Source organism: Phoca vitulina, unplaced genomic scaffold (assembly GCF_004348235.1).
Source record: "Phoca vitulina isolate PV1807 unplaced genomic scaffold, GSC_HSeal_1.0 scaffold33, whole genome shotgun sequence".
Classification (NCBI taxonomy): domain Eukaryota; kingdom Metazoa; phylum Chordata; class Mammalia; order Carnivora; family Phocidae; genus Phoca; species Phoca vitulina.
Genome location: NW_022589736.1, coordinates 9722686 through 9735243, shown reverse-complemented (window position 1 = coordinate 9735243; position 12558 = coordinate 9722686). Strand labels below are relative to the sequence as shown.

The window sequence follows — 12558 nt, the reverse complement described above, 5'->3', positions numbered from 1 at the left end:
ACTAAATTCACCCTCACCTCTACCATGCTGCTGAGTCCTTTGTTCTGGTAATGCTGGGGTCTTACGTGGAGCTGTTTAGTCACTTTCTGTGTAAATGTCTTTTATGATAAATGACATATATTTGTGAGATGGCTAGGGTTGGTTGTTGTTGTTTTTTAGAGAGGCCGAGAGAGGGGGGCAGCAGAGGTGAGGGGCAGAGGGAGAAGGAGAGAGAGAGAGTCTTAAGTAGGCTCCATGCCCAGCGCAGAGCCCGACATGAGGCTCAATCTCACGACCCTGAGATCATGACCTGAGCCAAAATCAAGAGTCGGATTCTTAACCGACTGAGGACTCACGTGCCCCTAGTGTTGGTTGTAAAATACTTTTTCTCTATGTAAGGCTCACTAGTTCATATGGAAATAGTGATTGACTTTGGCCTCACCTCCATTCAACTAAACTGGCTGGGGTTTTGATATCCTCTTGAGTACCTCATCAGGATAAAAGAATCAAGACATGGTTTATTTATGTCCTACTATTTTAAAAAGTTAAATGATACAATATGTAAAAAAATAAGCAAACAAAAATTGAGATACATTTTGTAAGTCCAATTAAAAATGGTATGTGGATGTGCCCTGAAGACAAAAGATATTTCGTAAACTTGTGGAATTAATGAATGCTTCAGAACCCGTTACCTCAGCTCCAAATTTTACCTTAGGGTAAAATTAGGGTGACCATATTATCCAGAGACACCTTTGAGAGTGAAAGTGGGAGCTATTTACACCACAAAAGTGTGTAAACTGGGACTGTCCTAGGCAAACCAGGACTGTAACCTTCCCTACAAACACTTAAAACCTTAGTTTCATTCTTAAAGAAGCTAAATAGGATTTAACCTAAAGATAATATTCAAGCAAGTATAAAAAAAAGATTAATGAGGATGCTAATAATACAGATACAGAAAACACCATCTCTAAACTAAAATTTCTTACCAGACTTCCATTTACATTAACTTTATCCAAACGCCTACTAAAATAAAAACAAAAACATGTCCTGCATTCACAAAGTGATTTCTCATGTGTCTTTCCCAGAAGTCAATAAACTAACTGACAATTATTTGAATTACTTAACCCATATGACTAAGGCCATCTTTTAATGGCATGAAGCCAAACTCTGGGGACAACATGAGCTTCTAAGGGTTAAAATAAAAGCACTGCACTTGAGAGTGAGCTGAGAATTGGGGCGCGCAGAGCATTTACAGTGGATTACTAAGCTTCCCAATCCACCAAAGAGCAAAGTCCAGTAATAGAAGACTCCTTTGTAGCTAACTAAAAATACATTGTCAGTGGATTTGTCCAGTTTTATGTATAAGCAATACTGCTTTCACCTGAACTAATACTAGTAGTCATATAAGCCCCTTATTGCCATGTGCTGCATTTTTTTTGCTAATCTTCAAGGATTTAGCTTCTTTGCCACATACCTCAGGGCACCAACTGATAAAGCTCTAACTCTCCATTTTTCCAGGACACCAGCAGTGCGGCCTTGCAAAAAATGAAAATCGCTCAAGAGATTTAAAGGGGAAATTTATTTTTAAAATCCTGACTTGAAGCAAAGAGGTGGATTTTTAAAAAGCTTATCTATAAAGAATCAGTTTAAATTTAAATTCTATCTTGGAACTCTTTCATGCATTCCAGCTTTAAAGTTTATCTTCTGACAGGGACTTTCTGCAAAGGTAATGGGCAGCTTTGTCAATATAATCTGGCCAAGTTTTTATTTTCTATTTTTTTAATGTTAAACTTCTTTCATTAAAAAAAAAAAATGTGTGCTAGATAGGGTGGCAGCAAGTTCAGTGAATGCTAGTTCAGATTCCCAACTATGCTAATGGGTCATCAAAATACCCCAGAAATAGTACTGATGAAGAGCTAAGTTTAATAAGCTAACATTTTGGATGCGGAATTATGATGACCAGTGAGTACCCTGTTGTCTTTCTTAGCAATTAAGGTCTTTACATTAATTCAATTTAGAAACATAGTCTAAAAACTGATAAACTGTTTAAGACATTAAAAAGACAGAAGAAGTTCTACGGTGTGGTCAAGTATGACAAGTGGAATCCAGCAAGGGCAAGTGAAACAGAATGCAGGCTTTCACTAAGTGCTCAAGTTCATTCACATAGAGACTTGAAGATGGCCCCTGGTAAATGTCTACAAATTCAAACACACTCGTGTTTGTAAACGTTAAGTTACTGGTTTCCTCTTGGAACAGTTACAAAAAACAGGAAGAGAGTATCTCCCACTTTTTACCAGGCTATTGTATTGACTGAAAACCCTTCATTTCACTAATTAATTATGAGAGCTGATGAGAAAAGACTGGAAATGAGAGTATTTTACTCCAAACAGACAGGAAAACAATGACAACCTTTTGTTAAAGGCACAAACCAGTACAACTATCTGTCATTCTCTAAAGAACAAACTGTTTAAGTTCAATAAAAGATTATTTGAGGACAAATGCAAAGGGATTTGGGGTAGATTAATGAAACGTGAAACATTTTAATTGTTCTGATAACTTAAGTCATTAAAGTGCAGAGGACTGCCATTGTCCGTTCTTTGAAATATGGCAGCTGAAGAGGAGCTCTCTAAGGTCTCTTCAGGGACTACCATTTTCTAAAATCATGATGTTCACCTTACTCCCGAGTGTGAATCCGTGTTTATCCTCTTATCAGCTCTGTCTGAGGTGACTGGCTGAGAAGGCCATTTTGGGTGACAAAGAACACAGGCTTCACTAAGAGAGACCTGCGGCCAGTCCCAGCTCCTCCACCCACCAGCTACAGCAAGCTACTTGACCTTTCTCTGGAGTTTTTCAACTCAAAACAGCGGCAACAGCACCAAACCCTCCGAGCTGTTGGGGAGGATTAATTAATCGAATTCTGGCCAGGTCTGGTGCCTGTATGCACTCACTAAGCAGCAGCTGCTACTATCATTTACTATCCGGGTTAGTTCATCCAATAGCGGATGTTAGTTCAAAATAACATTCATCAATCAATAGGATAAAAATTGGGGAATCCTTTATAGAATTTAAGACCTTTCTATCACAAGCAAATCTCAATTATCTGTGGGCTGATCATCAATATAATTGGTTAGTTGTAAGGAAACTCTGGAGAGTCATCTTAAATGACACCAACTGGTCTTCACTTCGAGTTTTCCATGAGAAGGTAGAAGAGAAGACCTCTATAAGCCAAACTATTCTTGGAGAAGGTATGAAACTATTCTTTTAAAGCAGAGGTAACCCATACTTTATGATGATGCTGTCTCTTCCCAGTACTGAATGGGAAGAAGGAGACAGACGGAAGGGAGCAGAGGGTCAGAGAGGTACGAAGAGGCTGGTGAAAAACTAGGAAGTGGCAGAGCTGGAATTCAGATCCAGGTCAGTCAGATTGCCAAAGCCCATGATCTTCCTGGGCCAGCACTGGGCCTATTTCTTCGCAGGTTGTGACATCATCATTTTTGAGATGACACTCTACCACGCCTTCTCAGATTGTACTCAAGAGCATGAAAACACATCTCCAAATCTGACAGGTAGATTTTGGTTTACGTCCTGTATTGGGTTATATGGACAACTAACTGTTCAATTCCACTAACAAATAATGAGACATTTTCTTATTTAATTTTTTCACAGCAATCCTCCTTCCAAAAATCACTTAAAATATTGAGTCAATTTGAATTAAAGTAGTCCTGTAACATTCATCTAAACTTCATAAACCCACCGTTGATAAATTAAGTCACGTGGTACATACACCGACTGACACAAGCACAAATGGGAAATTGTAACTGATCTGAAAGGTACTGCTAGGTTTCTCGCTACTCAATCTATCATGTCACGTTTGCGACTGCTCAGCATAATTGCTCTTAGTATGTTGTCCATAAAAAGTTAGTTTGCTTCTATTTAAAAGATCAGACTCCTAACCTTGACTAGTGCATATTATTGCACAGAAAGGGGACCACAAATTGTGCATAAGTCACTACACTGTGGATTATTACCACTACCAGAAAAATGATTTTTCCTCCTGATGATGCACCTACTAAGCCAGGTGCCTTGCATACGTTATTTCAATTAATCCATTTTTATTTAATGTAGGCAAGGGTAGTGGTTAAGAAACATCAATGATAGCACCTGACAGCCTGGGTTGAAATCGTGGCTCCTGTTCAATCACTTCCAAGGTGTGTGATTGTGGGCAACATTATTAATTTCTCCAAGCCTCAGTTTCTCATCTTAAAGTGATACAATTACAGTATCTACCTTACAGAGTTGTGGTAAGAAATTAAACTTACACATAGTGTTTACATGGTGTTTAGCATATAGTAATTACTCAATAAATATTAATTATTAGTGTTTCCTACTTTTCAGTGAGTGTCACCATATCCCTACTTTAAAGATGGCGTGCCTAAGGAGTAAAGAAACTAAAAAAAATGCCCTGGATCCTAACTCAGATTTGCTGGATTCCAGAGCCCAGGGCTCCTTCAACATACCATGCAGATCCCCATCTAACTAATGGTACCTTTTTCGTTCTTGTATTGATGAATGTGGGTGTGGCTGGTAAAAACTTCATAGGCAGGTTAAATAAATATGGGGAGATTTTTTTTTCATTAAAACACTGCCCTTGCTCACTGGTCTGGGTCAATGTCTGTGAGAATTGCTCCTGTGAGCTGGTCAGGATGAGAAGGAAGAAGGACACCATGGCCCTCATTTTTGTGACAAAAGACATTTTCTCGGGGCAGCTAAGATGTACCTTATTTTGATTTGCGGATATGTAAGGGACTTCTGAAGCCCTATGTACCCCAATTTCAGGTATACTTTCATTTACTCATATGGCTTGATCCTTGGGGAGGAGTAAGTGGAGAGTTGAAAGAGGAGAAGTCAAGGTTTACGTTAATATCTCAATTTCTACACCTTGTCAGTGGCATCTGCATAGGCTGCACTGGCCTTTATCCTCTCCTCTCTCCATAAAGAGCTAAACTTTAAAAGAATGCCAAGGAAAGAGAAATAATTTTTCAAAACTGCTAAGCATAGCTGACGCCTTCTGTCATACCTAAGTTAGCTAGTCCAGTCTAATGAAGTAGCAGACTCTAGGTTTCTACATGTTACGGTTGATTCAAAATGAAATAATAACACTTGCCTCCATCCTCAGCATGATCTGCATTGACTGGGCATTTACTTACGTGCCAAATACAGTACCGAGCACGTCTCAGATGTAATCTCATTCATTACTCACTAAAGTAATTTGCCCAGTGTCATACAGCTAAAAAAAGTCAGGATGTGAACTCAGGTTTAATTCTAGAGACAATACTGTTTATTCTTTTTGAAGACCTTATAAGATAGCCAACTTTTATAAATTTTTATCTTTTGTCATTCATCTGAGCCATAACCCATGAGACGTGATACAAGGACTTGTATTCTTCTGTTAGGTGTAATCTAGCAACTCGGAACTGAGCCTTTACCTCCAACCGAGGTGGTCTGAGGAACTTTTCTTTCCCAAAGCCAGGTAGAAGCTGCAGAAAGGTGAGGACTGCTGTTACAAATCTAATCTGATGGGCTTTACTCAAATTCATAATGGCTGTTGAAACAAACCCATTGGCTCTCCTAAGTTAAGATGGTGATGAAAGCAACAGTACCCTGTTTGATCTACTGAAGGCTCGGCGGCCAAGGTGGTAGGTGTATGATGGGGAAGTGATAACTGCTGCCGGGCACGATCTCCAGCAGTCAATGGTTCGAAACCGTGAAGAGTATCTCCGTGTCAGTGACCTGGCTTTTGCTGGTTGTGTGACCTTGATCTTGGACAAGTCACCCTCTCACACTCACTTCCTCATCCACAAATGTTGGTAACAGTACCTGCTGGACCTCAGGCACAGGTGTATTAGAAGGAGAAAATAAGGTACGTGGAAGTGCCAGGTGCCACATAAACATAACAGAAGAGTAAGATGATTTTTAAAATGGAAACAAGAGCTGGAGTTCTGTGTCTTGTTAACTTGCGGATGTTTAGTTACTAATATCAGGATTTCCATTCTACTTTGTTATATTTTGGAACAGCCAAGGGGGACAGAAAAAGCATAAAGTTAGGCAGAAAAATGTGAGAGTTGCCATTACTGCTTGTCAGCCAAACTAAGTTTTCTAGGTAAGTCTAAAATTTGAAATACTGCAAAAGTACTGGTTATAGATCCACCGTGTGTCAAATACATCTTATTTTATTATGTGGAAAAAAAATGACTGTGTGTTATTTTCCGGCCAACCTCCAAGAAGGTTGCTTCTAGAAGGGCAGGGAAAGGGTCTCTGAGAATTTGTGTGTATGACACTATGAATACTTAGACACTTTTTCAGAAAGTTTAAAAGAAATGTTCAAACCAACTTGTCGACCACTGTAATCCAAGGAACCATGAACAGAAGAGCAAAGCCATAAAAGCAGAGGTCACATCCTGGGCCCCAAGGCTTGGGGTCCCCGTTTCTACAAAACTGCGGGATATAGATCAGTTTCCTTGGCTGACTCTATGGGAGCCTGATTTACTTACATTGTAAAATACTTGGAATTATTTTCTGCCCACCGGCCAGGCAGCCCGATGAGCCTAGATACTCGGAAACATGTCCTAATCTTATTAAAGCAGAAAATAGAAGGATAAGAGACGCTACAGAAAGGAGGAGACAGTCATAACCTTAAACACTTACAGACACGGCTCACCAAAAAGGGACACGAATCCTCCAGGAGGGACTCCACAGGCCTAGCTGTCCTCTGAAAATAGTGCCACAGTTCTGCACACCCTGAGTAAAATAGATGCTGTCTTTTTTGGGGTATCTAATAATTTGGGCACAAAGCAGTGTGTCGTACACTTGATAATTACACAAATATTATTTACAGTTTAAGGTGACAGGTGTTTTTAAACTGCTAGAGACTAGTTAGTCTGTCTGCTTACTAGAGGGTTTACGGTCTGCGATTAGATTCCTCTTGGGCTATGAATTTGTAATGTTTTTTAGCACGGAGGGGGCTTGATTACAAGTCTGTGGGTCTTAGAATTAAAATTAAACCTCATCACCACATTACAAGTATCTTCCCGTTTCCTTACGGGCAGTGCACATCCAGAACACAGACAGGACCACGGGCTTTGTCTACCTGCATTTTTCAGCCCGACTGGGTCTGGACAGCACTGGACACAGCAAGGTGCTTACTTTTTCATGCCTGTGCTTGTCCTTTTCTTTTTCTCTCTTCTCTCTCTCCCTCTTTTCTCTCTCCCTTTCCTTGTCTTTCTTCTCCTTCTCTTTCTCTTTCTCCTTCTTTTTCTTCTTCTCCTTTTTGTCCTTTTTCCTTTCTTTCTCCTTGGGCTTCTCTTTTTCTTCGAACAGTTTTTCAGGGAGCACCGACGACAGAGCGGGCAACACGGCAGGGACCCTGGTGGCCGCCACGGGGCTGAACAAGGGCAGCGGCGCGTCCTTCGGGGGCAGCACCAGGGGCCCAGGGGCCGCTCTGGGCCTCTCCTCCCGCCCCTTCTCTTTAACCTTCTCCCGGTCTCTCTTATCTTTATCCCTTCTGCCTCGGTCTCTGTCTTTCTTCTTATCTTTATGCTTCTCTCTCTCCTTCCTAACTATTCCATCTTTCAATCTCACTTTTGGATCGACATCCTCAAATTCTTTTATTTTAAACTTATAGGGATCTGGCTCTTCGTCTTTAAGGAATTCCTTCCAGGGGTACTTGGTTTCCTTGCTGCTCTCCTTCTCTTTCTCTTTTTCTTTCCCTTTGTCCTTCTCTTTACTCTTCTCCTTGCTTTTGTCTCTTTCCCTCTCCTTATCTCTCTGCTTCTCCTTCTTCTTCATTTTGGTCTTCAGTTCCTTTTTCAACTTCTTTTTGACTTCCACAGATGAAGGCAGCTTGGTTTTCTCCTCATACACCTTGTGCAGAGGTTCAGGGGTGGGAGGAGAGACCGAAGGAGAAGAGATGTAGGGAAAGCCGGGAGGCATAGTTGGAGGGGCTCCCATTTTTGCTTTCCGCACAACCTCATCAATGGATGCATCCATTGTCCACGAATTGTCAGAACTTGAAGTTCCGCCTGAAAGAGGCAGAGGAGTGGATCCTGACTTAGTGAAATTGTTGGAGGAGGTGGAAGCTTTTGGAGTAGTGCATTCTGAACCTGAAATCCTCTTAGGGCTGGTAAAAATGTCTCCTTCGGATTCCGATCCAGAAGAAAACTCGAAAGGGTCTGGCTCTCGTTCGGCGCAAGCCCGTGCAATCACGGCATTGATAGAGTCATCGATCGTTTTATCCGTCACGACAGCCTTCTTTGGCTGATTCTCATTGTTGAGTTTCCCAGGATCTGGCGGGGTCTGTATCTGTTTTACCTGAATGGTCTCTTTACTAAGTTTTTCACTTATCATAGCTGAAGGAGTCCTATTTGGTGTTTCCGGTCTGACAGGTGCTTGGGGAATATGAGTCATCACCTTGGGACTCTTGGGGCTTTTGGGGCTCTTAGAGCGTCCAGGAGATTTCTTCTCTTTGGATACAGTTTTTGGTGACCGAATAGGACTTCCGACCATTGCTGGTGACTGAGCAGTTTTAGGTGATTTAGTCTTCTGCCCCGGAGAACTAGTTTTAGTCTTTGTTTTCGGTGTAAATGACTTTGTTTCTAATGGTTTTGTGATTGGCATTTGTGACTTTGCAACTGGAGCTAACATCGGTGGCTCGGGTGACGGAGGGACCAAGTCTGTACTGTCCTGTACGTGGACCGGAGAGAGCATTGGCGGAATCTTTTGGGTATTTATTGAGCTGAGGGGTTCTCGCGCTTCCAATACCACTACGTCCAGGGTGTCCCCTTTAGTGCTTAATAGCCGTGGTCGCTTGATGGCAGGCATTTCTTCAGCTTCGGGACTATCCAATGGTCTCTTACCCAAGAAATTCTCATCATTAATAATTTCCTCCTCCTCCAGTTCATCATCCTCTTCCAGTGGAACCTGCATGGCTTCTGCAGACGTACCACCATCAGTGGGCACCTGCTCTTCTTCTTCTTCTGGGAAAGGAAAAGAAAAGAGCTGTTAGTGGAATATTTAGAAAGTCCTAACAAATAACAGCAATGCTTCAAACGTGATTTCTAGGAAAGACAGGAATTTATTGACAGTGTTTAGAGGGTAAGTAAAGTGGTAGATCCTCAAGGATCTTCCAAACTTGCCCGCCATCGTTCTCTGAAGAGTGGCAATCAGGGACAGCAGATATCCAGACTGATTATTTTCTTTTCAAGTGGTTTGGCCCTACTTTCAGGATCTGGAGTCTAAGTATTTCCTGTTTGTCTCCCGCTTCCTTAATTATTTTCCTAACCTGACTAAATACTGTCTTTCTCTTCCTTCTTCTTCTTGTGTACAGCTGGGCATACGTGTGCACACCCCCCGCCCCCCGCCACATACCTCTAAAGATCAAGAGGTGGGTTATTATATGACTACTACCTCAGAAATGACAAAAAAGCATACATTTTTTAGGACTCTTATAACAAATGTTAATTCTTGGAGTTTAGAAAATGCAAGCCTTCAACCTGGATACGATTCATATACTACTACGTGTTCTGTTCTGTTTGCTTGACGTCAGCCACTCTGAGAGAAAAGAGTGGTGGGTGACAAACATATTGGCTTTGGCATTACAGAGATGGTGTTTCCGCTAGCATTCTGGCACCACGGAGCAACAAGCCTTGGGCAATCTCTTAACCCCTGCAGCCTGTTTCCTGACCTTTCAAAAGGAGCTAATGTTACTGGCCCACCTACTTGACTGAGTTGCTTTAAGATCACATTATTTCTTTCTACACATATTAACGAAGCATGTTACAGTTTAGCATGGGGACAAAGTGTATGTGTATAGCACACAGAAAGTGATTAGCACCATAAGACAGATAAAGAGCTAGGGCAGTTCAAAGCAGAAAGATTACTGCAATATTAAAGATCTAAGGAAGATTTCACTAATTAGGTAGTGCTTTGGATATCTAGAGACTAGGAATGGTGAAGTACAGGATGAAGGAACAGATGGCGAAGAGATGGAGGTAGAATATAGGAGGCCGGGGAATAATTCGTCTGGCAAGCAGGGTGTAAGATGGGGAATAGTACAAAGCAAGCCTACTAAGGTTGCATCCAGGCCCTAGAAGCTTTGAATTCCAGAGAGAATGATCTTTATTCTACTGGTAGTTTGGACCTGGTGAAGATTTTTAGACAAGGAAGAAAAATCACAGGGTATATGTTAGCAAATTCTTCTGGCAGGAACATACACGATGGATGGGAGGTAACATAATAATGGAGAGGTGACAAGTTAGGGGTTACTGAAATGATGTAGGTTAGTGACAACAGGGTCTGAATTAGAAGAGTGGTAACAAAAGGAAGCAATAGAGGTAGATGAGATTTTAAAGATAGAATGAACAGAATCTAATACATGATTAGGTCTAAGAGGGGAGAAAGGAGTCAAGCACCATCTCAAGGCTCTGAGCCCTGGTGAGTGAGCAATGCAGTCATTAAGAGAAATAAAGAAGTAGAGAAGGAAGATGATTATTAATTAGTTCAAGCCCTAGACACACAGTTGGGCGAACAGTTAATGATGACTAGCACAAGACAAATTTGAGACATATGGACTGTTAGTTAGCATGACTTGAGAACGACACTATCACCCATCCAGGCACCTAAGTAGAAACATCATTGCAGACTCCTTCTTTCCTTTGTTTCTCCATTTCCACATCGTGAACACAGTTTTCTAATGCATTTCCCATAACGCGTTCTCTCCATCGCTACTACTGTTTGTTCGAATCCTCAGCACCTCTGCTCCGTACTTTTTTTTTTTATTATGTTATGTTAGTCACCATACATTACATCATTAATTTTTGATGCAGTGTTCCATGATTCATTGTTTGCATATAACACCCAGTGCTCCATGCAGAACGTGCCCTCTTTAATACCCATCACCAGGCTAACCCATCCCCCCACCCCCCTCCCCTCTAGAACCCTCAGTTTGTTTTTCAGAGTCCATCGTCTCTCATGGTTCGTCTCCCCCTCCGATTTCCCTTCATTCTTCCCTTCCTGCTATCTTCTTCTTCTTTTCTTTTTAACATATAATGTAGTATTTGTTTCAGAGGTACAGGTCTGTGATTCAACAGTCTTACACAATTCCCAGTGCTCACCGTAGCACATACCCTCCCCAGTGTCTGTCACCGAGCCACCCCATCCCTCCGTACTTCTAACTAGTCTCTCTGCCTCCAGCTCCCATCTTTCCTATTGCCTTACACCGATCTTCTGAAACCACAAATCCAAGTGTGTGACTCCCAGTCTCAAGAACCTTTCATGGGTCCCTATGGCACTACTTTGCCAAAGGAGTTCCCTGGAGCCTGAGGGACCCCTTTGGAGGCAACGCACAGTGCAGACTGGGTCCCCTATTCTCTATTAAGTGGAATGGTTACCCCTAATGTTATCTATTTTACCTGCTGGCCTTCCACAAAAGCTTTTGCTGTGAGGCTAAAACAGGTTGAAAACCAGTATTCTAAAATGTAAAATTAACCCAATTTCCCCAGCACCACCTATATGGTGCTCCATCATCTGATCTGTAATTCACCTCACTTTTCACTGCGCCCTGAGCACACTGCCTTTCAGCCATGCGGACTGATTTGCAGTTCCCCTAGGACACGCTTCTGTGCCTCTGGAGCCTCTGGAGGGCTCTGCCCCCCTGACACTTTGGCGACTATCTCTCCTTAGCCTCCAATCATGAGTTCCCTCTTCCGTGACACTTTTTCGTAGCAACTAGAAATAGCCACGCTCCCGCTTTGGGCTCTACCGTACTCTGGTTATATAAGCAACAAGTAAGTCTAGAATATTTACTAACTGGCCTTTTACAGAAAAGTTTTCAGATCCCTGTCCTAGATCTACTCTATTCAGAAAAATTGAACAGCCCCTTCCAACCCTGTCTTCATCAGAATGACAAGACAGACCTCAAATCTGCTTAACTGCTAATAGGCAAACATGAAAAAATTGGAAAGAAGAGAGCTTTAGGATATTCTCCAAGCGAAAGAATAAAAAATTTTAGAGTACTTATTACCATTTTATTTCTAAATTCCAAATAACCTCCTTCTACCTGACAGAAGTTCATAAATCCCAACGATGCCAAAGCAGAAAGAGGAAGGTTCAGCTTAGCAGGGCCTTTAGAATATGTTAAAGCATGCCTTGCTCTCCTAACTCTGGAGGTGCATCTGGATCTAGATCAGCTCTGGGAGGGTGAGTCCCCCAGAGAGGGCCTTAGGTGGATGCCCTGGGAGGGCAGAGGGATTACTCTAATGGAAGCAATCCCTAGAAAGGGAACTCCCAGGACCAACAGAAAGAGAGTTAGTTATAGGTCCTCCAGATGAAAGGCCTGTTCTTTGTTTTTTTGAGCTAGAACAACGAATTAGAGTTCAATATTCAAACTACTAAATAATAATACTGGTCAATAACAAAGATATACATTATAAAGTTAACCCTGCAATCCTTTTTGAGAAGATAAAAAACAAAAAACAAAAAAACCCAATTCTCTCAAATCCCACATAACAGCATTGAGTCCTAAGT

At 41.7% G+C, this 12558-nt stretch overlaps 1 protein-coding gene across 2 annotated transcripts in view; it reads right to left on the bottom strand.

Moving 5' to 3' along the window:
• Window positions 1-12558, bottom strand: part of TAF3 (TATA-box binding protein associated factor 3) — a 176308-nt gene that overhangs the window by 37630 nt on the left and 126120 nt on the right. For both annotated transcript variants that reach the window (XR_004301950.1, XM_032425516.1), the window contains exon 3: window positions 7183-9011. Coding sequence is in view for 1 of the 2 variants with exons in the window: in XM_032425516.1 (XP_032281407.1) it covers window positions 7183-9011 (1829 nt within the window). In the remaining variant the exon portion in view is untranslated. The remainder of the gene's footprint in view (window positions 1-7182; window positions 9012-12558) is intronic.